The following is a 23,315-nucleotide window of genomic DNA, read 5'->3' as shown; positions in this document are numbered from 1 at the left end:
AACCAAAAGATCTGATCAATATTAACAGACAATCTAGGGAGGGTAGGTAGATGAGTGAGTGATGGATGGGTGGGTGGATAGACAGGTGGCTGGATGGGTGAAAGGATGAATAGATGGATGGATGGATAGATGGGTGGGTGGATGGATGGTAGACAGAGGAATGGATGGATTGAATGTTCAGAAGACTAGGTTTGGGCATTTTTTGGACTGAAAGACTGTGGAAGTTTTCTGAAGAGAGGAGTCATAATAGGCTCTTTGGGCATTAACTTTCTCTGTTGATGAGAATGAGTACCAAGAAGCCCTTTAGGGAGTTTCCGGCAGTTCTCAGCAGGTTTCACACTATCAGGATCTCTGAGGTGAGTGAGAAGCAGGTGTGCATCCCTTTACTATCCACCCTGAGACCTGCTTGAGCAGACAAGGTGCAGCCAGAGGACCGGCAGGAGGGCAATTTGGGCTATTCTGCTCTCCCAGCCCCAGCCCATCCTCTTAAAGCCGTGTGGCTTCCCCTGCAGCCACCATCATTACTGCACTCCTGGGCCTTCCCTTCCCCTTTATGGTTGTCAAATTGATTTCACCACTGCGATACCTATGGCTCCCAATGAAACTTAATTAAAAATACCATTTAATCACAAAGTAACAAAGGCAAACTGGATAAACGGCATTACCAGTTCAGCGCATTTTAATCCGCATGGCTCCTCTCCTCCTCAATCTGTTTGGATGAGAACTGCCTTTTTCAATAAGAATCCCCCCTCCCCAACTTCCCGTGCACTTGCCTCTGACAGATCTCCAAAATAAACAGTATTTAGCACGGCACAGATCCAAATGTATGCAATTTGCCCAGTGGTAAAATCAGCTTTAACTAGAGTGGGGTGGTTGGGAAAAGGGGGGAGTAGTAGGGGGGTGTTGCATTAGAAAACATCATCCCTTCAGAACATACTGCAATCCCTTTCTGAAGGTGGGGTATCCATTATAGAAGCTCTATGGCATCTCATTTTTAGCAGCTCTAAATTTCAGCCAGTGGTAGGGTTAGCAGCATATGACTAAAATAGTGTCACAAGGAATGTCTCCATACAGCTGTTTTCTGTTTCGTTGGGGTGGGGGGGAGGCAGGAGGGTGGGTATAGTCTTCTAGACTATGGACACTGCTCAGAGTACCCTGGGAAGAGGAAATGCTGGCTGAAGGTCAGGGGATCCTCTCTGCATGTGGCACTTGGCTCCCAGAATGTGCTGGATATGAGTTCAGTAGACTAATCACCTGAAAGTCCAAGACTCTCCCCACCAGAAGTCCCTCTTCAGGTGCTCCTACGGCATTGAGAAGAGAATATGAAGGCTGGCCCTGCCAGCTGTCCATCTCCAGTCCTCCCAATTTCTCTTGCTTCTTTGCTTTGGTTCACAGTGACCCTTGTTCACCCAGAACTGCCTTCCCGCCTCTGGAGCCTTTCCTGCATCTGCTGCTCCCTTTCCTGAAAAGCTTCCCAGTCACCCCATCCCTTGACCTTGGCTCAGCCCCCTCTTCATCACAGGGCTTCCTTCTGGCACCAAACAACATTCTGGAACACTCCGGTTGATTTTATTTGCTGACATGTGGTAAGTTTCTGCCTTCCATGGGCTAAATTTCTGTTTGGGGCCTGGGGCTAGCATCATGGATGGGGTGGGTTTGGAGGAGAGCCTCCCTGGAAGTCAGGGCTCCACTCAGGGCTGCCCTTTGTGAGGTGCACAGAAAGTCACAGGGCAGCGGCAGGAAGTCATAGATCTGAGGACCTTTCTTGGGCTAACAGGTACCTACAGGAGGGGTCTAGTAGGGAGGTTTGTTGGGAGGTGGGTTTTCTATGACCTCAATCATGTACATAAGAATATATCCTTCATTTCAGGTCTGTCTGTCTCTTCCTTTCTTCCTCCCTTCAACCCTTCCTTCCCTTTTAGGGGGGAGGCACACCTGGCAATGTTCAGGGGTTACTTCTGGCTCTGCACTCAGGAATTATTCCTGATGATGCTCAGGGACCAGATAAGATGCCGAGAATGGGACCTGAGATAGCCTTGTGCAAGGCAAGCATCCTACCTGTAGTACTGAAAAGTGCTGTTGTACCATCTCTCCAGAAGTTCTCAGTTAAGTCTTCAAACTGTATATGTGGGAATATATCCACATTCCTAGGTAAATGTTTCAGTTTGAGCTGAGCAGAATCTAAATTGAGTGACTTCCAGTACTCCTAACAGTCCCCTATTTTAACTCTCTTTCCTTCCACCCACCAGAAATCTCCCTGAGGAGCATGTGACATCCTCAAACACATCACTTATTGCTCCTTAAAAGCTACTCTTTCTCTTGAAAAACTGGGACCTTGCTTTTGTGGTTCACTATAGGCTGTAGGGTGTCCTACCCTGGTTGTCCTCACTAGTCTCCTCTGGAGGACTTGGAGACACACCTTTGCCTGAATCCCACCCAGTACAGGCCCAGTCTCTGGAGTGTGAGGAGGAAAGAGCAGAACTTTGATGGATCTTAGTGCATCTTATACTAAGTTTATTGTCAGTGAATAAGGAATAACATACATAACCTGACTGTACAAGCCCAGGAGTAAAAGACACATTGGGCTGAGCACTAGGCATTAGGATTTAGTCTTCTTTAGGGGGCGAAGTAAGCAGTGTTGTTTTCTTGCTGGGGGTAAACTGACAAAGGAGGTGGCACAGGTCAAATATATGAGAACTTAGGGAGCAGTGAGGGCTTGTACCTGCCTACGAGTGAGGAGACACCATCTAGCTGGGGTCCACTTGGGGGCTGCGAGACATTCTGAATTGAGTGCAGCCAGTCAGAAAGAAGGGGATAAAGCCAGAATGATCTCTCTCATATGTGTAACTTAAGGATATCCTGCATGGAAGAAAGAACGATCCAAAGGCAACATAACAGGAGAACTGATTCACACAATTAAACTGAGGGTGTGGGAAGAAAGGGATGTTGGGGTTCTTAGGAGGGAAGGGTTATACTGATGATGGATGTGGTGTTGAATAATGCATACAATTAACCAATAATAGGGGCTGGAGAGATAGTACAGCGGCATGCCTTGCATGCAGAAGAATGGAGGTTCAAATCTCGGCATCCCATATGGTCCCCCAAGCCTGCTGGGGGCGATTTCTGAGTGTAGAGCCAGGAGTAACCCCTGAGCACTGCCAGGTTTGATCCAAAAACCAACCCCCCCAAAAAAAGACAATTAACCCATAATAAAGGCACTGTTAACTGCAGAAACTCAATAATAAAAAATTAATGAAACAAATTCTAAAATGGACGCACACCTTCTTGTTATACCTGAAAACCTTCAATTATTCACACTGATGCCTGATGAAATGTGGCCAAGAATGAATATCATGGGGCTAAATATAAAATCCAGTCCAGAAGGCCTGAGGGCACCTGGTGTGTGATGTCTCTTAGGCCAACCAAGCCTGGCCTATTGGGTCTCTCGGCTCCCACAATCCACTGGGAAGTGACATGAGCCTCAAGGCTATTCAGGGAATTCATCTGCAATCCAAAAAAGTGGAGTTCCAAGAGGATGAAACATGGCCTCTAAGCCTAAAGGTTTCTTTAGAAAGGCTCTGGTTCCTGTGTACCTCTCAGAGGCCACTAATGCTCCACTAGCGCCAAACTGTCAGTAACTACAGGGCTCTAAAGGAAACAACAGAGTGGGGACAGAGACTGACTAGTAATATTACAGACCAGGCCTGAAAGGCCTCAGAGATGTATTAATGATGCCACCAGACCAGAGGGGCACTGGACTGGGGGGTGGGGATGAAAATTTGTACCAAGGGGCCAGGGAATCAATACATGATACTTATCTGTTTAAGTTTCAGAAACTGTTCTGGACCTGCACCTCCATTAGTTCATGTAATTTCATCTTCTGAACTGCTGCCTTCAGTATCTCATGAAAGAGATAAAGAGGGCTGGAGTGGTGGCGAAGCCATAAGACACCTGCCTGTGCCTGCTAGCCTAGGTCAGACCAAGGTTCGATCCCTGGAGTACCATATGGTCCCCCAAGCCAAGAGCAATTTCTGAGTGCAGAGCCAGGAGTAACCCCTGAGCATGACCTAAAAACCAAAAACCAAAAACCAAAAAAAAAAAAAGAGAGAGACAAAGAAACAGGCAGCAGCATGCCAGAGGATGCAAAACTAGTGGGAGCTTAAGTTCAAGCACTAAACCCTGAGCCTAGTGGGATTCACTTATCTAGAGTGTCTCTCCATGGGCCTGATATTAGCAGGATGTAGCCAGTGGCTCTTCAAGCCTCAGTTTCACCTGCTGTTGAATACTTGCGGAGGAATTAAATAAAAGGAAAAGGAGTTGTCTCTTTAAAGGGTCATCTTTTTTGAAATTTCTCTTTCCTGCTCATAAACTTTCCACAGAAAGTGTGGTCTGACATGACTTTCTGCAGAGATAAAAATGTTCCCTGATTGAGTTGACCAAGACAGGAGTACGAGCCACAGAGGGCAATAAAACACTTGCGATGTAGAAAGTGCAATTGAGGAACTAGATTTTTAATTATAACTGGCTATAAATTTAATTGGAAGGAGCCACATCTAGCCACATCTAGTCAGTGGCTACCATATTGGATAGCAGAGTTTCTAGATGAAGTGGTGAGGAGAAATGAAAATAAACATTTTAAAACTCTGTCTCCATGTTTCCTGACTTTAGAGTCATTCTTTTGGAAATCTGTAGAAAAGCTTGGGAAGAAGAAAAGTTAGACAGACAAGGCATAGATCCAGCACCTATGTTACCTTGGTCAAATTGTACTCATTAAAAGACACCAGTGAGGAAGAATTTTGGGGGTAAGGAGAGGTTGTTGATTCAGAACAAATCAGATCAGAATATGGTACCATTTTTTCAAACATTTTCATATTTATGAGCCCAGTTTTTTAGAAGTTTCCAACTGGAACCTGGTTCTACAATCTACAGGCTAAGTTTATCCATACTGCCTTTGCCCAGAGTAAGGCTGGAGGGGCTTCAAGTTTCTTCTTTTTCCTCCACCGTCGACTTGTGTTCCTTCTAGGGCTTTCCTTCCAGAAGTAGGCCTTTGAGTTCTAAAACAGTGTCTGTGAGGTCAAAGGGCAGTGGCATGGAAGGATCATCCTTTTCCCAGTAGGGTCGACATTCTGGCTTCTGGTCTGTGGGGAGAGTTCGAACAATTCGGGACTGGCACCTGGAAGAAAGAAGAAGAAGAGGTGATCAATTCATAGGAGAGAATTCCTGGGTGACCCCAACACATAGGCTACTAGGGATAACAAGGCTCTGTGCTCCACAGACCATTTCCTGTGGACGATGGTGAGAATATGAAGAATGAGTCTGTAGGGCAGAGTGAGGCTTTATAAGAACTGTTCTTTGTGGCACTACCACTTCTTTTTTTCCCCCTTTCCAATTCCCAGATTTGTGTTGTTTGCAGTGGCTCTGTGGAAGCCAATCATCAGGGAAATTCAGTTACTCTGCCTTTAAAATGGTGAATTATTTTTTCATTATCTCAACTGTTATTTAAAGTGTGATTAAGCCATTATCAGATTTAAATGTTTGTGGGATTTCAATGTATTACTAGATTACTGGGAAAGATTAAATTGAATTTACTGCATTAAAATGTCCAAGAATAGATTAAACAATATTACAGGCCAGGATTGACTTTGGAGATCCCAGAGATTTACAAGTGCCCCAGCTTGCTGTGCTCAGGAAAAGGCACTCCAAGGAGAGCATGGTTTATAAGGAAAGATGCAAATAGAGGTTAATAGTCATTTCCACTGATGAAGAGGTGGGGAAAACTTCCACAAAATTAAATTAAGAGGCTAGCCAGAGTTACTCCCTAAGGAAAACACTTAAATCACGGTTTTTATTAAATGGATTATTCATCAATGGTAGAGAAATTAATTAACATCATATGCAAGTAAATGAGAAATGAACAGAAAAAAAAGTTAGTGACATCCTCCTATCCTGGCAGAAATCCACCTCTCAGAAAGTTGTGAATTTACCAGTAGTTTGGGAGATCTCAGTGGCTTTAGTTGCATTTGTCTGAAGAAAAAAAAAAAAAAGGAAGCTCAGAGTGAAGGAAATGTACATTTTTACCTGGAAGGAATCATTTCTCTATTATCTTGGAGCACAGGATAGTGAAAGCTTGTGCACCAGAAAGAAAAGCTTTGCTGAGTGAGCATGGAGGAGCACCATAGCTCCTCCCCCAGGGTATGTGCCCCAGTGTATGGCTCTCCCTGTGTCTAGCCTCTCCCCCTATGCATAGGTCCTCTCCAGTGCATCAGTCTTTCCACCTGTGTATGGGTTCTCCCCCCATTGCCAGGTTCTCCACTACCAAGACTCCTCCTCTATGCATGGGTCCTCCTCCTTAGCTTGCATGGCTCATTCTCCACTATGTATGGGTTCTTCCCCTATTCACAAGTCATCCCCCTACTGTGCGTGTCTTCCCCACTGTATAGCCTTCTCTAAATCATCTGAAAGTGGTAGTATCCACCATTCATCTTCAGTGTAGGACGATGAAGAGATTTTAAAAAGTGAACTATTTGGCCCCATTTCCAAGCCTGAAGGTGAGAAGGGTCCTAACTAAAAGACATCATCTTCTCTGGGGAATTATTAATGGTGAGGGGGTCCCCGTGGGAAAACATACTTCAACTTTACACCTATTTTCTCCTGTGGTTAATTGCCACACCGGCATCCCTGGCACTCAATCCGCAGTACATTACACGTAACATTCCAATATATCTTCAGCTCTCCGCATCAGGCCCTGATAATAGCGTCTGTTAACATGCACTAAGTACTATTATGGAGCACATCACTTCATAAATAATAAGATTAGCTGACCTCAGGGCCCCAAGAAGAGTAATGTGTTTAAATGTTCTCATTATTTATTTAAAACAAGAATTAAAGCAACAGAAGCTGCTTTTGACAATCCTCTTAGCATAAATATTAAACTATTTGCACTGATAAACCCCCGCACGAGTGCTGGAGAAGTGAGGTTGTGTGGCCCGGACTACTTAATAATAGGTGTTGGGGACCAGCAGCCTGCAGTCGTGGTTTGGAGGATGCAACTCTAGTTCTAGAATGGTCTCTAAATCTCACGCGAGGGATGGGGGTGAGGATTAATATTCAAGGGAAGCTGCAACTAATTACTAAGGAACTCTGCAAAGCTCTTTCAATCGTGCTTTCTCTCGGCCTTGGAATCAGAGAGTGATGCTCGATTTACCAGGGAGGGAAAGTTCCTCCAAATTGAGCCTTGCAGTCTTGGGGCGGATAAATGATCTGTGCACACATTATTCTACTTGGCAGATTAAAGGGCTGTGATAAGTGTCGATCCACCTCAAATATCATAAGGTTTGTGAAAAGTCAATAGAGGTGCTTTTTCACCTGTCACTTGGGTTCGCCTCTCACTTGCAGAAATTATTAAAAATATTAAAACCCGGGCTGGAGAGATGGCATGGAGGCAGGGCGTTTGCCTGGTATGCAGAAGGATGGTGGTTTGAAATCCTGGCATCCCATATGGTCCCCCGAGCCTGCCGTGAGCGATTTCTGAGTGTGGAGCCAGGAGTAACCCTGAGTGCTGCTGAGTGTGACCCAAAAACAAAAACAAAAACAAAACAAAAAACAAAACAAAACAAAAAGATTAAAACCTGCTATGGACGTCTGCTGAGGGCATTTGGTAGTTGCATTTTAAGACCACTAGACTCTAAGGGGGCCACAGTGGCCTCTTGAGGTTCTGTTCTGTTCATCAAGGGAATGTCTGCTATGGGAAGCAGCACCTGTCCACGCAGGCCATTGTTGCCTTAGATGGCCACTGCTCCAGTCCACGCTGGGCTCTGTCATTCCCATCTTCTAAGGCTGCTTTCGAACTCAGACTGTGCTGCTTCGTGTTGCTGGCAGACTTTCAAATGGCATCATGTGGGCCCAGAAGACTTGCTATTTGATGGATCCATTTATGTGTGAGAAAGGACAGTCAACTCTCATCTCCAATTAAACTGTCTGGTTCAGCGGGGTGTCAGACTGTGGGACTGTCTGACTATGGGCTGAGAGTTTCTGGAAGGCACACACCCTGCTTTGGCCTTTGGTTTCTCTTGCTCAGATCAATCACCCTCTCTCTCAAGTCTGTCTCCTCAGATGTAGAGGTGGGCAGAGCTTGAAGTCGAAGTTTGAGATCATTCTCTGGATGGCTGAAGTTGTTTTCTGAGGGCAATGACACTTGGCTGGTGGTGTCTTTTTATTTTCCTTCTCTGATTTTTGGGCCGTACCTGGCAGTATCAGGGCTTATTCAGGGCTCTGCACTCAGGGATCATTCCTGGTGGTGCTTAGAAAACCATAAGGGGTGCCAGGGATTGAACCCAGGTAGGACACAGGCAAGGCACGTGCCCTATCCGCTGTGCTATCATTCTGGACCCATTTGGTCCAGCATCTTGGACCAAGTGAAAATAGTGAGGAGATGGTAAGAAATGTACCTTCCTTACAGTGCTCTGGGGCAGATGACAGGACTTAATACGATGGAAGTGTTTAGATAGTGTCTGGCACATAATAAGCTCTATGATGTGAACTGTTCTGATTATCATCATTAATCATACTTTGAAGATGAGACAGAAGTTTTGGTCGTACCTGGAGCACTCCCCTCCCCTCACACTAACTGAGTGGGTGGCCTCTGGCCTGGTTTTCTCTAGGGGAAGCTCTAGAGACACAGAAGCAGCTCTTTCTGGTGAGAATCAAATTGAGCCTGCGGCTGAATCTTCTCACAATGTGACTTTCCAGGAGGCTTCGGCTTATGCATTCAAGCTGTTACAACTTCCCAGTGACAGGAGAAAATGTTCTGATTCAGGAAAACTCAGCAGTTGTTCCTGAAGACCCAGACTTTATAAAAAGGTACTGTGGTCGGGTTTTATAAGCAGTGACTGTTTTAGGCTGTTTTTGACATTTACAGGAAATGAAGCTAGATTGTTTCTCAGCACACAGATGAAAAGGTCCCTTTGCAAAGGAAAGGGGCCTCCAAGTTGTCTTAGAAAGTGATGGAGAATACTGGTGTCAATGAACACCAGTTATTCCCTTTCTTCCAAGAAGATTCTAGTTTTCCCAGGGAGGGGAGGTCCACATGCTTAACCACATGTTTGGATTGGACAATCAGAGTTAGGGGAGAGCTTTGACTCTATACTGAATCAGCTCATTCCACTCTCCTAGTCCCAGGAAGGCCCATAGCCCAACTGGTTGGGAATGAGGGGTAAGAGAATAAATCAGGACCCAAATGGAAGTTAGTGAACATAATAATGTCTGAGTTGCTGAATTGTGTCCTAATAAAAGAAAGCTTAGATGTTCTTAATCATGAGCTGCCATTGGTTAAGGTTTCTCTGTCGCTTGGAACCCAGAGCCCTGGGTGATATGGCAGCTATGCTTTTCTCCTTTCTGGTACTTTCTGCCTTTCATAACATAGGTGGCCTTGCCCTAGTCTGCCTATGGGATGCTGATGGTCCCCTTCCTGGCTCAGATGCTGCTGTTGGCATAGTTTAGTGTGCACAGATGTGCAGAGATCAACTGTGTATGAAAAAAATCAAAACACTTGTTTTGTTTGAAGTTGAAATGATCTTTAATTTGGAGCAAATTTCTACCCCCAAAATACGAAAGTGCTAGTTATGTCATCCACATTGATCTCTGATTGAAAATAAATCAATTGTAATAATTGGTTTTGAATGATCTTTCTAAATAAAAGTTGAAAAAAAAAACCCTAAACTCAGTGTTCCCAAAATAGCAGGTTATTCCAATTCCTACTGAACCCAGCTAAAGAGCTTCTTTTTTTTATAACACCAGGCACTCTTTGCTCCTATCCCAAAGAAACCTCTTGTTTTTGTTGTTGCTTTTGTTTGTTTAAGTACTACTTTTGGTGCTTAGGGATTACTCCTGGCTCTGTTGCAGCTCAGGAATCACTCCTGAAGAGGGTTTGTGAATGTGGGGATAGAACCCGGGAGAGCTGCATGCTATGCAAGCACCCTAGCCGCTGTACTATCTCCCCAGCACCTGAAACCACCTACTATAAAAGCATTTTGATTTAGGATTAAATGAGGCTCGGCTTTTAAAACCCCGTCCTTGCAGGAAGCCATGAAAATGGAAATTAAGGAAAATAATATATATTTTATATAATATATAAAATGAACTCCATCCCAGGTTCACTTTATTCAATTCAAAAGCCTCCATGAGCTACCTTCCGGATCTCATGCTACTTAAGAGTGGTTCTCCAGGAATGACCTAATGATGCAACAGGAAGCAGCTGAAAGGTGTCTGCTGGCTGTAAGCAGATGTCCAGAGGTCCCTGTCTCCCAGAACAGGTGTAACTCATTCAGGGACCCTGACTGATGAATTTTCCCCTGGGAAACACATTTGGATGGTCAGGATTGCAGTTACATTAGTGAACATTGGTCACCATGCTAAAATTAACCACTTTACTAAAGTGTGTGTTAATTATGGGTATGCAAGCAGTCAATAAAAGGTTAATGCAAAAGTCAAAGGATAAATTTCTTCCCTTATTGCATCACTTCACAGACTAAATGACTAACATTATACTTGTGTTTTTAATCAATAGGTTTTACAGTAATGTGCTATCCATTGATTAAAAAAAAAAACATGTATGGTCTTCCTCCTGGTCCCTAAATTTTGCAACAAATAAGGCAGGACAGGTAACATTTCCATTACCCTTGATTAGATAATAAGGAAATATTTCAGGAGAAATGGTCTCTGCTAAAAGATTCACTATGATAAAAAAGCTTAAACAAAATGAAAAGAGCACCAAAATGAGAATGTAATGGAGAAGTATAACCCAGCACAAGGCCAATGAGAAGTCAAGAAAGATGAAGCTCTAAGAGAGAATTCTTTAATGGGAAGGAAGAGAGCAACTACTGATTAAAATAATCACATTGGAATCATTGTTTAAATGTCCCAAATAATCTTAATAAAAAAGCTCAGTTTTATTGGATTTTCCCAATAACCCAAGAAGGGGCGAGGGAGGGATCAGATTTCTATTGCAAGTGTTACCCTGGGGTTACCCTTGGCCCAGGTTAAGGATAACTCAAGGGTAAGTGGCAAAACGAGACTGGGCAGACTTTTTACATTGGGCTGGCTGCCCTGTCCATTACAGTCCATATTTTTCCTGGTTTTTCCATCTGGACAAAAGGACACCTGGTTCCTAACTACTTATGACTCTTGCCAAGCCATATCAGGGCCAAGAATGGAGTAAATAAAACATTCCTATTCCTTCCAGTCCCCCTCCAAGTTTTTAGAATAAATTTTTGTTTGGGGGCCACATCCAATGAGGCTTATACTTCCAGCTTGGTTTGGTGAGTGCTCAGGGATCATTCCTGGTGATACTGTAAGACCATGTGGTGGTGAGACCGTGAGGATTGTATCAGGGCCTCCCGTGAGTCAAGTGTGTGTTTATTATAGCCTTCTGAGCTCTCTCTTAGCCCTAGAAAGTATTATAATAAACTATTGAAAAAATCTTTTTCCTCTTCATTTTAATGATGGTGGGGTTCTTAGAGATAAGCATCTAAGAAAGCATAAGCCCACGAAATAAAATATATGCATTCACATTTTATGAGCATAAACTACTTCTAATTTTATTCTGGAGTGACATTAAGAAAAATCTTTCAACCTTAGTTTACTTGGCTGCTACATACATTAATGCTTTATTGCTTCACTGTATTATGTGAAAAGAAAATCTAATAACATATATAAAAGCTCTTTAAACTATGTAAAGTAGCACAAAAATATCTGTATTCCCCTCAATATTCCTTTCCATGATCAGACACAGACACAATTTTTAAAATACAACTGATGGTGCACCACTTCCCAGGGAGGCCTGTAAAACATGCACACACAAAACAGAAAACAAGAAATTGCACTAAAAGATGAGAGAAGCTAATTAGTGACATAACCAGAAAATATTTAATAAACTAGAGAGTGTGCTCTTCATGTCAGCATTTTCCTCAATCTTAGATTTAGGTTTTGTTGTTTTGCTGTTTGCTTTGGGGCCACATCTGTCTGTGTTCAGGGTTTACTCCTGGCTAGGCAGTGCTGGGGATTGAACCCAGGTTCACTGTGCGCAAGACAAACATCCTGCCCACTGTACTATCTCTCCAGCTCTGGGCCTTCAATTTAAAATGAGTTGAAAGGGGGTCTGCAAATGCCAAATAGGAATTTATTTAAAGGCAATGACCACATCAGGATGTGTTTCCAAACACAATCACAGCGAGCGAGACACCCACCTGTAGAAAACAGTGGAGCACATAAATTCACATGGAAATAAAATGAGCGAAGGGGAAACAAGCTCTCAGGGGCTTCATGCTTTGGAGAAAGTACCAGGCCCAGAGGGGTCTGAAGGTTTCAGTCTTTCCAAGCCAAGGTGGGTGCCACCAACTCTGCATAGCATGAGTTCTATGCTTATTGGAGGAAGAAGGGGAGGCTAAAGGAGGCAGGCTGGGGGTCCTTCAAGGAGGTACACTGTTTTATTTATTTATTTATTTATTTATTTATTTATTTATTTATTTATTTATTTATTTATTTATTTATTTGGTTTTGGGCCACACCCAGCAGTGCTCAGGGTTTACTCCTAGCTCTGTACTGAGAAATCGCTCCTGGCAGGCTCAGGGGACCATAAGGAATGCCAGGAACCAAACCCAGGTCCATCCTGGGTTGGCAGCATGCAAGGCAAATGCCCTACTGCTGTGCTATCGCTCTGGCCCCTAGGGAGGGACACTGTTGACAGGCATGGTGTTGAAATTATGACTATGAGAAACCACTATTAATAGTATTATAAACCAAAAAAATAAAATAAAAATAAAAGGATACATATTTTAAAATAAAATCAAATAGCAAGGAACCTATTGGAATTTCAAATATATTATTGGAACATTGTAAACCTGAAAATCACAAAGAATTTTGTAACTTTTGAATTCACAGTGATTCTAAACATTTAAAAATTTGAAAGAAAAAAAAAAGAAAAACTGAGAGGGGAAAATATAAATCACCTTGAATCCCATCATAAAATAATCAGCAATAAAAAGTTTTATCCCAGACAGAAAATCCCAGACAGAATTTTATAAACAAGTTAATGGGCTGCTCTGCTGCTATCTACTACACTTCACTGTAGCCTGGCGTAAGACACTTGTGGGCTCACTCTGCTTTGATCCAAAGGCTTTCTCTGTCATTGAGAAGAGAAAAAGGCAATCTGGTTTATAATCACCTTACCCTGGACACTCCAGGTCCCTTTGAAAAGTGGAGTGAGTTAATATATTTATAATTTGTCTGCTTGAACTTTTTGTTACTGCCACCATGGCTCTGTGGACAACGTGCAAATGAATGGCCAGCCTGTCATATCTATCATAGTGGGCCACTTGGACAAAGGCGGTTTTATAAAATCAGCTAGTTAAATTTGTCTAACTCAGTTTACCTATTGCAGAACTACGAAGCAAAACCAATTCCTAAATGCTTCAACAAAGGACACCTTCACTTTCCCTTTGAAAGGCTTTTAACCTCTTGCCTCTGTACCACATGTTAATGTTTCCAGATCAGTAAAGTCAACACACATCAGAGTGAGGGAAAGCCATGGGTCAGCTTTATGGCTTTTTTGGGGGTGGGTGGGTGGGAGTAAAGGAGGGGGAGTGTCAATATCTTTTTAACAGGTAGTGCTTTTCAACCATTAATACTTGTGAAGCTTAGCTTGACTTAACTTCTAGTTGTTTAAGAATCTACTTCTGAGTTTCATACTTCAGGAAAGAAGTGAAAAGCCTAACATAAGAGAATCTATTAAGGTATTTTAAAGACCAAATATCTACAAAATGCTTTGAACACCAGGACACTGCCATCCAGCCACCTGGATAATAAGCCATTTTTCAAGAATTCGTTGTTCTACCCAACACAGATAACCCTGCTGCCTGGATCTTAATCATCGCTACTAGAGAGAACCTACCATACAGGTCCACTATTCTGCTCATGGGGAGGAGATGGAAATGCCTGGCTGTAAATGTGATTTGTGTATTCCACATTTGTATGGAACACAAAAAGCAATTTTTTTGTGTTCACTGGTCCACTAGTACCTTTACGCGCCTCCTGTTTTCTAAGGGTTGAAGAGACAAGGTTAGAAAGAGCTTCTTGTTGTTCAAAAGGACACTGTTTGCTCGGTGAATGGCTCAAAAGCACTGCCACCTTTTCTTTCTGGGTCTGGTGGAGAACTGGGCCCTTTTTCTTCTACTGCTAATATCTGCTTACTCCTTCCGGGCTTCTTCCCAGCCATAATGACAGAGTATAATTATACTCTGTCATCCCTGAAGCATCTCCAGATCCCTCTGAATCCACCTTCTAATTTTTTTCAGGTTTCTTTTGACATGGGAGATAGTAGAAAGAAATTCTATCTGATGTCAACACTCCTCCAACCATATCTTTGAGACCAAAAGAATAGCTATAGTTAATCAATACATGAAATGGTCAATACTAAATACCTTCTACACAACTTCATCTACATCTTCAATTTAAATGTTTGACCTTACATTGGAAATTGAGGCCCAAAAGAAGTGAGGTTTTGCAGCCAAAGATCAGAGTCAAGTTTGGGCCAAAATCTATGAAGTGCAAATTCTACAATTCTAAAAGAACCAGTTGTTTTGGACAAAAATATAGTTTCCCAAGGTCATCTAGTCTCAAGTCAGACTCTCCAAATCAGGGTCCTGGCAAGCCATATTTTCACAAGTAACTCTTTGGATCAAGTCAGGTAGTGAAAACACTGTGGAGTGTTAAGTTGGCCTACCAGGAATGCCGATAGGTACTGAGGGTAGGTATCTTTGGGTCCATAAGGAACTCATATTAGATTCAAAAAGATTTTAGAGGATATTAGACTCAACTTTTCCAGACCTGTAACTTGGTCCCCTAGTCAGGCCAGGTCACTGATGAATTCCCAGGTCCATCCAGTATATTAAAAAAAAATCTCCTTAGTCCTTCCTCTTACCTTAGGGACTCTGATGGGCCCTTGTAAGCACTTAATATGTGAAACTGCTTGGCCCACCACTGGTGTGTAAACCCAGGAGGTGGAGGATTGAGAACAATTTTATCCCCAGGTTCATTTGTCGGCTTGTCAGTTACATAATGCTAGTGATGAATGGGCTACCTTGACAGCTGAACATTTAGGAGCTGCTGACCTTTGATCTCTGGTCACATGATAGGGTCACCTGAAACTGGCATGACTTCTACCTGCCTGAGGGTAACAATATAAAGGTCAAATGGGCTGGACGATTATATGGATCAAGTCTGAGGCAGCTTGGTTAGGAGTTTTAAGAGAGGCCGGCTTGGGTTCCCTGGCGCACAAAGCTATGGAACCATTGCAGAAATGTGCTCAACAAAAGATATACAATTTCAAAGCAGTCTAGAGTAACTTTCCTTGCAAGGGAATAGAATGAACTCATTATTTTTAAAGGGCAACAATGAAAACAAACACTTTGGAAGAAAATATATTCTACCAGTGACTCTGCCATTGGGAGGGAAAGCATACAAGCTTATGACTTAATGAGTGATATTAATGCTATACCTGCAACATGGCAGAAGGTCCAATTTGATGCAATTACTGGAACAAAATCCCCACTGGGTAGTATCAAGCCCTCTTTTCAGCCATAGAATATGGTCTCTCCGCTGTCCTCTGTCAGCACAGTAGCCCACAAAGGACCATGATTGACAAAAGATAACCCTTTCCAAATTTCATGGTGTCCCTGTTGCTTGAAACTTTAGTAAAGTTTGTATGGGGTAGTCTCAAACTTCAGAAAGATTCCAGAATAATTTATATTCAGAAATGCAAGGCGGCTGTAATTTGCAGAGGCACTCTTAATGTTAGGGAAAAACAACCTTCCACCAAATATTTATACTTGTAAATCTGAAGATTTTTTCAGTTTGACTATCTGGTTTAATTTTATTGATTCCAAATTAGATACTAGCAGTCAAATAGGTGACAAATACAGTTAGAAAGATGAAAAGCTAAATGGCCCATCTCATTGATTTCCAGAATCTAGAAGCATCACAACCATGGAAGAAGGAGACATGACACAGAAATCTGATTTACATTAAGAGCCCATTTTCTAAAAAGGATTTTTCCCTGCAAAGTCAAAGACTGACAGACAGACGGCCATTGGAGTCTAATCCACTCATACTCCTGAGAGATGAGCAAGGCAAAGGACAATGGCTTACAGAATAAAAGGCCAGCTGTTCTGACTTTGGAATGCTCATTTAGGTTGTAAGCTGTGAAATAAATTTGAGTTGATGGTTCCCCCATCTGCTCACCTGTCAGTCTATTTCCACTGTACTGCCTGCTTTTAGAAATACTTCCGTGTAACCTGCTTAATTGGTTTTTGGATGCTGAGAAACATTTCTCAAGTTTATTTCGACCTTATTCAGAATATGAGGCTACTGAGCCTTTGATTCCTTTCTCTTCTTTAAGAATGGTCACTAATAGAACAGGAGAAAACACAGTGTATTGGAGCCTATTCCCAATAGTGCAAGATGGTTCAAATTCAAAAATAAGAGAAAATGGTAGGTCAAAATAAAATGTCAACTTATCAAGGACATACCAGTGTGTGGATGAAATTTTCTAATGGATTTAAAACTGAGTAACAGTTGAATTCCTTGTAACTACCCACAAATCCCTGCTTAATCTGCTTCTTCCTTACCAGTATTTTCCTGGCCTTCTTTCCCTGCCTTGCTGCTTACTTTGCTTCAGTGATATTGGTTTATTTACTCTTTCTTGAATAAGGATACTGTCTGCATTTTAGTGTCTTCTGGTTCTTTTTCCTCAAAGACTTTCCCTTATGGCAGTGCTATCTCACCTCTACCTGAAATGTCAGTGTTTCCCCCCTACTTTCTTCACAATGCCACTGTCTGTGCTTGCATGTCTATATTAAGCTTCCAGAAAGCAGGAATTTTTGTGTGTTTCGTTCACTGCCTCCATGCATGCCTATAGTGCAACTTGGCACTTTCTAACTATGCTCAAAGAAAATGAAATGCATAAAATTATTCAAAGCAATTTGCCGATGAGTTGCACCTTTTAAAAAGGAACTAATTCCCTTGCTAGCAATTTTTTTTTTTTTTTGGTTTTTGGGCCACACCCGTTTGACGCTCAGGGGTTACTCCTGGCTATGTGCTCAGAAATTGCCCCTGGCTTGGGGGGACCATATGGGACGCCGGGGGATCGAACCGTGGTCCTTCCTTGGCTAGCGCTTGCAAGGCAGACACCTTACCTCCAGCGCCACCTACCCGGCCCCCCTTGCTAGCAATTTGATAATGATGATAATAACTGTGAAACACAATCAATGGAAGATTAAAAACAGTGTCATTGTCCACTAGCAAGGGAGAAGAGTTAGTAGAAAGAACACTGGCCTGGAAATTAAAGACCTGGTTCTGCCAATACCTCCCCAGGACCTTGCAAAACCTTGACTTAATATTGTCCATTACTAGATAGACAAGATGGGTTAGGTTAGACTCTACCTATTGGTTGGGAATTTTATTCATAATCACTGGTTATGGTTTATTTCCCCATACTTTATCTCATGTGGCGCCCACTGCTTGGGTGGGAAAACTGGTCAGGAGACAAGGAAGCAGAGAACATATATGGTCACATGGCTAGAAAAGTCAATAGGCTAGTACATCACACAGCACGGAATACAACTCAGGTCTTTTGGGAGTCCAAATTTTTCCTTTTACAGTGCACTTTCTCTACTAGGAGAAGGGAAGTACTATTACTTGCTGTTATTTTGATTTAAAAACTATTTTTGATGGCATTCCCACCAGCAGTGAATGAAAATGAAAATTCCTTTCTCCCCACATCCCTGCCAGCACTGATTGTTCTTGTTCTTTATGATGTATGCCAATCTGAATCCAGCCTTTATGGAAAACACTATAGAGATTCTTCAAAAAACTGGAAATTGAACTCCCATATGATCCAGCTATACCACTGCTGGGGATATACCCTAAGAACACAAAACACAATACAAAAATGCCTTCTGCACACCTACATTCATAGCAGTGCTATTTATAATAGTCAGAATCTGGAAACAACCCAGATTCCTGACAATAGATGAGTGGCTAAAGAAACTGTGGCACATAGACACAATGGAATACTATGCAACTGTCAGGAAAAATGAAGTCATGAAATTTTCCTATACATGGATGGACATGGAAACTATTATACTGAGTGAAATAAGTCAAAAGGAGAAAGGTAGACACAGAATAGTCACACTCATCTATGGTATTTAAGAAAAATAAAAGATATTATTCTAATAACACCTAGAAACAATAGAGGTGAGGGCTGGAAGAACCGGCCATGATATGAAGCTTACCACAAAGAATGGTAAGTGCAGTTAGAGAAATAACTATACTAACAACTATCATGACAATGAGTAGTAGTATGCCTGTCTTGAATACAGGCAGGGGGTGAGGAAGGAGGGAGATGGGGGGCATTGATGGTGGAAGGTTGTACTGGTAAAGGGGGGGTGTTCTTTTTTTATAACTGAAATACAACGACAAACATGTTTGTAATCATGGTGATTAAATAAAGATATTATAAAAATAAATGTACAAATTCTAATTCCCTCAGAGGTAAAACATGTGTGCATATCAATGCCTCAACTTTCCATGGGGCATGACCCCAGTCTGGCCAAATAATTCAGAGATTCTTGAAGCTGCTGTTTCATCTCAAGTCAGGAGACACTAAATGACTGCATTTGCCTATGGATGTTCCATGATAAAAACAGAATCGCATTCTGACACAGATCTACAGTGATCGGAAGGGAAATAGTCTAGCAACTGTGGCATCCAGACTGCTAGGCTAACAAGGCCATGAACTCTATAGATGTTAGAAGTGTCCTACACTTAATGTCTAAACATATTTGCATCTTATACCCTAAGGAACAAAATGACACTTTTTTTACAGCTAACATTTATAAAATAAAATTGCTTCTGTTCATATAAATATTGATGCTACTGTTTTCAATGAAAAGAAGGCTGACAAGTCAATGTACCTTACCAAGAGGTGGCCTATGATAAATCTGGACTTGAGCAGAACTATGGTGATTTCTGGCTGGCTGTGTGGCTAAGTGTTCACTCATTGCACAAATATTTACTAGGATCTCGAGCTATAGTGGTGAGCTAATCCAAGTCCCAGGTTCCATGGAGGTTATAAGCTGATGGAGACAATAAACATGGATCACATAAACTGCATTTATCTGCCAGCCAGAGGGATTATAAACAAGAATGGCTCAAGATGCAAGTTTATTTTTCTTTGACATCAAAGAAGCTTGAGGTCACAGGAGAGCAGTCCCCAGACGCCCAGGTCCCAGGCTGCTGCCTCTTCATGTTGGCTCTGCCGTTCTTCACAGACGGCTGCCCTCCTTGAGGTCACCTCCCGATCCAGGGAGCCCCAGCCAACAACTCTTAAGTTCCAGGTAGGGAGCAGAAGGGAAGTGAGTAAAATATGCTTCTTTTTAAGGAGGCCAGCCATGTAACCCCCACCTCTGACTCACTGACTAGAACTCAGTAACTATGCAGAAGAGGCTTTCTCTCTCTCTTGCGCATGTGCGTATGTGTATGTGTGTGTGTGTGTGTGTGTGTGTGTGTGTGTGTGTGTGTGTGTGTGTGTGTGTAGGGGGAATGATTCAAGTGGACACACTGCCTTCTTCTTGCAAAAATAGAGATTCTTTATTAAGAATAAAAGGAGGGACAGGAGCTAAAAGGGAAAGAAATATTCTCTACTACATGCTGAAATAAACAAGTTGATAGGAAGATTCTTTCTGCTAGAGATCAATGTTCCAGGAGCAAATCCAAAAGGGACATGAATGAGTGAAAATGAGGAGCTCTCTAGTGAGTGGTGGTGGTACAGATATCTGGTAGGGAAGGAACATTTAGGTTATTTGGTTTATTTATTTTGGTTTATGGTCCACATCTGGTAGTGCACAGAGCTTATTCCTAGCTTTGTGCTCAGAAAAATCACACTCAATCCACCTACTTTTCCCATCTTCCCCAGATTAACTATATTCATCTGAAGAACTCAGCTCATCCCATTTGGCCCTGCTCTTCTCTTGGGGGCTGTGGATTCAGGGGGCACCCTACAGATGCTGGGAACCATGGACGGTCTCACAGGTTCATGAGTCAACACTGGCTTTGTTTCTACACTGAAGTGACTAGAGAGGAGTTTCCTCAAACTGTCTTTTTGTAGCAGCCAGCTCAGGCCCTCTGATCCAGCCCTTGCTGGAAGGGAGGCCACATGACCTCCACAGTAGGGGTTAACTGGGTGGTTTTATTAATTCATCATCACAACCACAACTTTTCCACCTGGGCCTCATTGAAGAGAGAGTAAATGGGGAGAGATGTGTCATTATCTATTTATTGCTGATATCCTTGGACTGCCAGTCTTGGGGGCCGGGGTAAAGGCCCCCTCTTTGGGGTTTTGAAGGCTGCCACTGGCAGATTCCTCACTGTTCTGGGTGATCTCACTCTCCCAGCATCATCACTTGCTTTGAGAAGAGGTGATGAGCAGCATTTTCTCAATTCTGAAGCCCAGACAGCCCAGTCCGGGGAATCACATTTGGTAAATGCTCAAGGGTGGCTGCATCCTGGCCACCTCATCTCCAAGTCCCTCGCTCCAGGAAGGGGACTCTTTCCAAGAGGAAGAATAAGTGAGGCTGTGTCCCTGCCATGCCACCTACCCTGAAGTGTGTGTGTGTGTGTGTGTGTGTGTGTGCGTGTGTGTGGTGTGTGCACACGAGTGAAGCACATGTGAGCAAATGCATGCGTGTAAGACGAGAGTGTTCCTCTGCAGGAGAGACATTCGTAGGCCCTTGCTGCGATCTCAGGCGCTTTCTCATTTGCCAAAATTCCAGAAGGTCATAAGGAATCAAAGGACGACATCTGCTTGTGCAGAATGTCATTATAAAGAAGTCTGGGAACCAGAGACCTGTTACAAGTCACCTTTTGGGCTCCTGAAAACAGGCCGATTAATGAGTGAGCTGGGCTTCTCACTGAGCCATACAGGAGTGGGGTCAGTTGGGAAGGGGCCTGGCTGGGGCATGAGTGGGACAGCATAGCCAGGACGTGATTAGCTGAAATGACCTCCTGGCCCCCCAACCTGCTCTGCCAGGCAGCCCAGCTTCTGAGCAGACTGTTAAGTTTGAATTTACACTTTTTGGAAGGAGGGCTCTGCAGTCAAGATCACCCGGGAGCTGGCACTGAATACCTTACCGGGGCCATTATGCTTTCTCTGCAGCACAGTGGATGGTTAGCTCAGTGGAGGCTGTCAAATATAGGAAGTGGCTCTTCCTCATTCAAACAGCGCCTGGCAGCCAGAATTAGACTAGCAAGGTCCTAATGCCCAAAGGCACCCACCTGTGGGCCACAAGGCTGTGGTACCTATCATCATGTGGTCTAACCAGATGATGAGACTGAAGCGACCTCAGAATAGTGGGTCCATAGAAAATAGTTCTGTTCTGGCCTATATGACCTTTATGACCAGCACCACAAAGTGCACTATGAATTCTGGGTAGAAAAAGGGAAAGATATTTTCAAACACTACCAAGGAGGAGGTTTTCTGTGGTCTCTCTGCTGGACCGAAGTGCTGAAGCGCTGCATTCTTTGGGGTGAAGAGAAGGGGTGGGTGTATCCAATCCCAATTTTACCTTCTTTACACTTTTAGCAAAATCTGACCATGTGAAGGACCTAGGGGAGGTTCATTTTGGAGGTTGGCAGATAGACTAGAAGCAATTTAATTGGCTCCAAGCTAATGTCCTTTTCCAGTTGGTCTCATTTAAGCACCTGGGAGTTATGGCCACTAACTTCCAATGATTTATAAAGTTCTTTCTCAGGAGAGAGGTCTTTGGACAGGCAGCAAGTGAGGCTGTGAATTATTTCTCCTGAGTGAATCTGGTGCATTCAAGAAGGCACAGGTTCAACTGTAAAGAAGCTGAAGTTCTCTCCCCAAAGGAGGAAATTCTCATTTTTCAGCCAGGCAAACCTTTGACAGCCATGTTAGCTTTCCTAGACTTGCAATTTGACAGAAGCCCTGCTTTGAGGTGCTAATCTAACCTCAGACTCCTTTTGCTATTAAAAAAAAAAACTGGGGTGGGGTGCTCACAAGTAGTGCTTAGTGTGTCTGGGACATTCTTGGTGATATTTGGCATACTGCAGTGGATGGTTCAATACTTGAGCCTGAGGAGGTGATACTGGTCAGGCCCCATATGCCAGAAGCCATCAGGACCATGCCAGGTGTGTTTCTGGATCTCTAGGGCTAAACCTGGTGGTACTCAGAGGTCATGTAGTGCCAGGCTTCAAACTGAAGTCCTAAACCTGTGAAGCAGGCAACCCTATGCTATCTCCTCGGCCCACCTACTCCCACCTTAAAGGTAGAGTGAGCAGACAAGTTTGATCCAGGTGTCAGTGAGGAGATAAGAATCCATGCGCAGGAGGCTGGAGTCCCTGTGGGCTGGCTGCTTTTTCTCCTTTAACAAGGTCATTATTAACAGCTAACATTGTCTGAGTGACCCTTTTGTGCATGATGTTAAATGCTTTACTTATGTAATCAGAATAAATCCCATGAGGTTCTCCCAGCCTTACAGATGGACACACTGAGGCACTGAGTCATTTCTAATTTGCCCCAGGTCATAAGGAGTGTGAGGGATATGCAGAAGTTAGGAGCCCAGACCATGTGTCAATTCTCCCAATCTGTCACGTTACAGAAACAATGCATTTAAGGTCTTTAAAAATAGTGGGTTCCTAAAGTAAAAGCAAGGCTCTCCCTCTCTAGTTCATCCCACCTCCAATTTCTCATGCTGGTCCCCTTTAGTATTTGTACTAGTATGCACACACCACCTTTTCTTGACAGATCAACTCCAAGTTGGTCTACTGAAATCTTTCTTCCTTTGATGTTGTTGCTCCTTTATTCGACACCAGTGCAGTGTTGGTGGCAATTTAGCCCCCAGAGACCTCACTTCTACCATTCACGCCTATCTTGGGTCTAAGATGCCCTCCCTGACACAGGCTTTATTTATTTAAAACATTCTTTATTTGTTTGGTTTTGGGGCCACAGTTGACTATGCTCTAGGCTTACTCCTGACTCTGCACTCAGAATTACTCCTGGTGTGTTTTGGGGGACCATATGAGATAATGGGAATCAAACCCTGGTCAGCTGCATGCAAGGCAAATGTCCTACATCTATACTATGGTTCTGGTCCCTGCCACAGGCTTTAAAACTTCAATTAGTAAACTGTGGGTCCCAAACACATATGTAGGGGTAGGGTGAGAGACTGCACAGAAAATTAGGG

At 43.1% G+C, this 23,315-nt stretch overlaps 1 protein-coding gene across 2 annotated transcripts in view; it reads right to left on the bottom strand.

The window, feature by feature from the left end:
• Positions 1–4,882: 4,882 nt before the first annotated feature.
• FTO (FTO alpha-ketoglutarate dependent dioxygenase) overlaps positions 4,883–23,315 on the bottom strand; it is a 428,549-nt gene continuing 410,116 nt past the window's right edge. For both annotated transcript variants that reach the window (XM_049786073.1, XM_049786074.1), the window contains one exon: positions 4,883–5,173. In XM_049786073.1, coding sequence (XP_049642030.1) covers positions 5,020–5,173 — 154 coding nt within the window. In that variant the 3' untranslated portion in view covers positions 4,883–5,019. The remainder of the gene's footprint in view (positions 5,174–23,315) is intronic.

The sequence above is a fragment of the Suncus etruscus genome, chromosome 14, assembly GCF_024139225.1.
Source record: "Suncus etruscus isolate mSunEtr1 chromosome 14, mSunEtr1.pri.cur, whole genome shotgun sequence".
Lineage (NCBI taxonomy): Eukaryota > Metazoa > Chordata > Mammalia > Eulipotyphla > Soricidae > Suncus > Suncus etruscus.
This window is presented reverse-complemented; position numbering and strand designations above follow the sequence as displayed.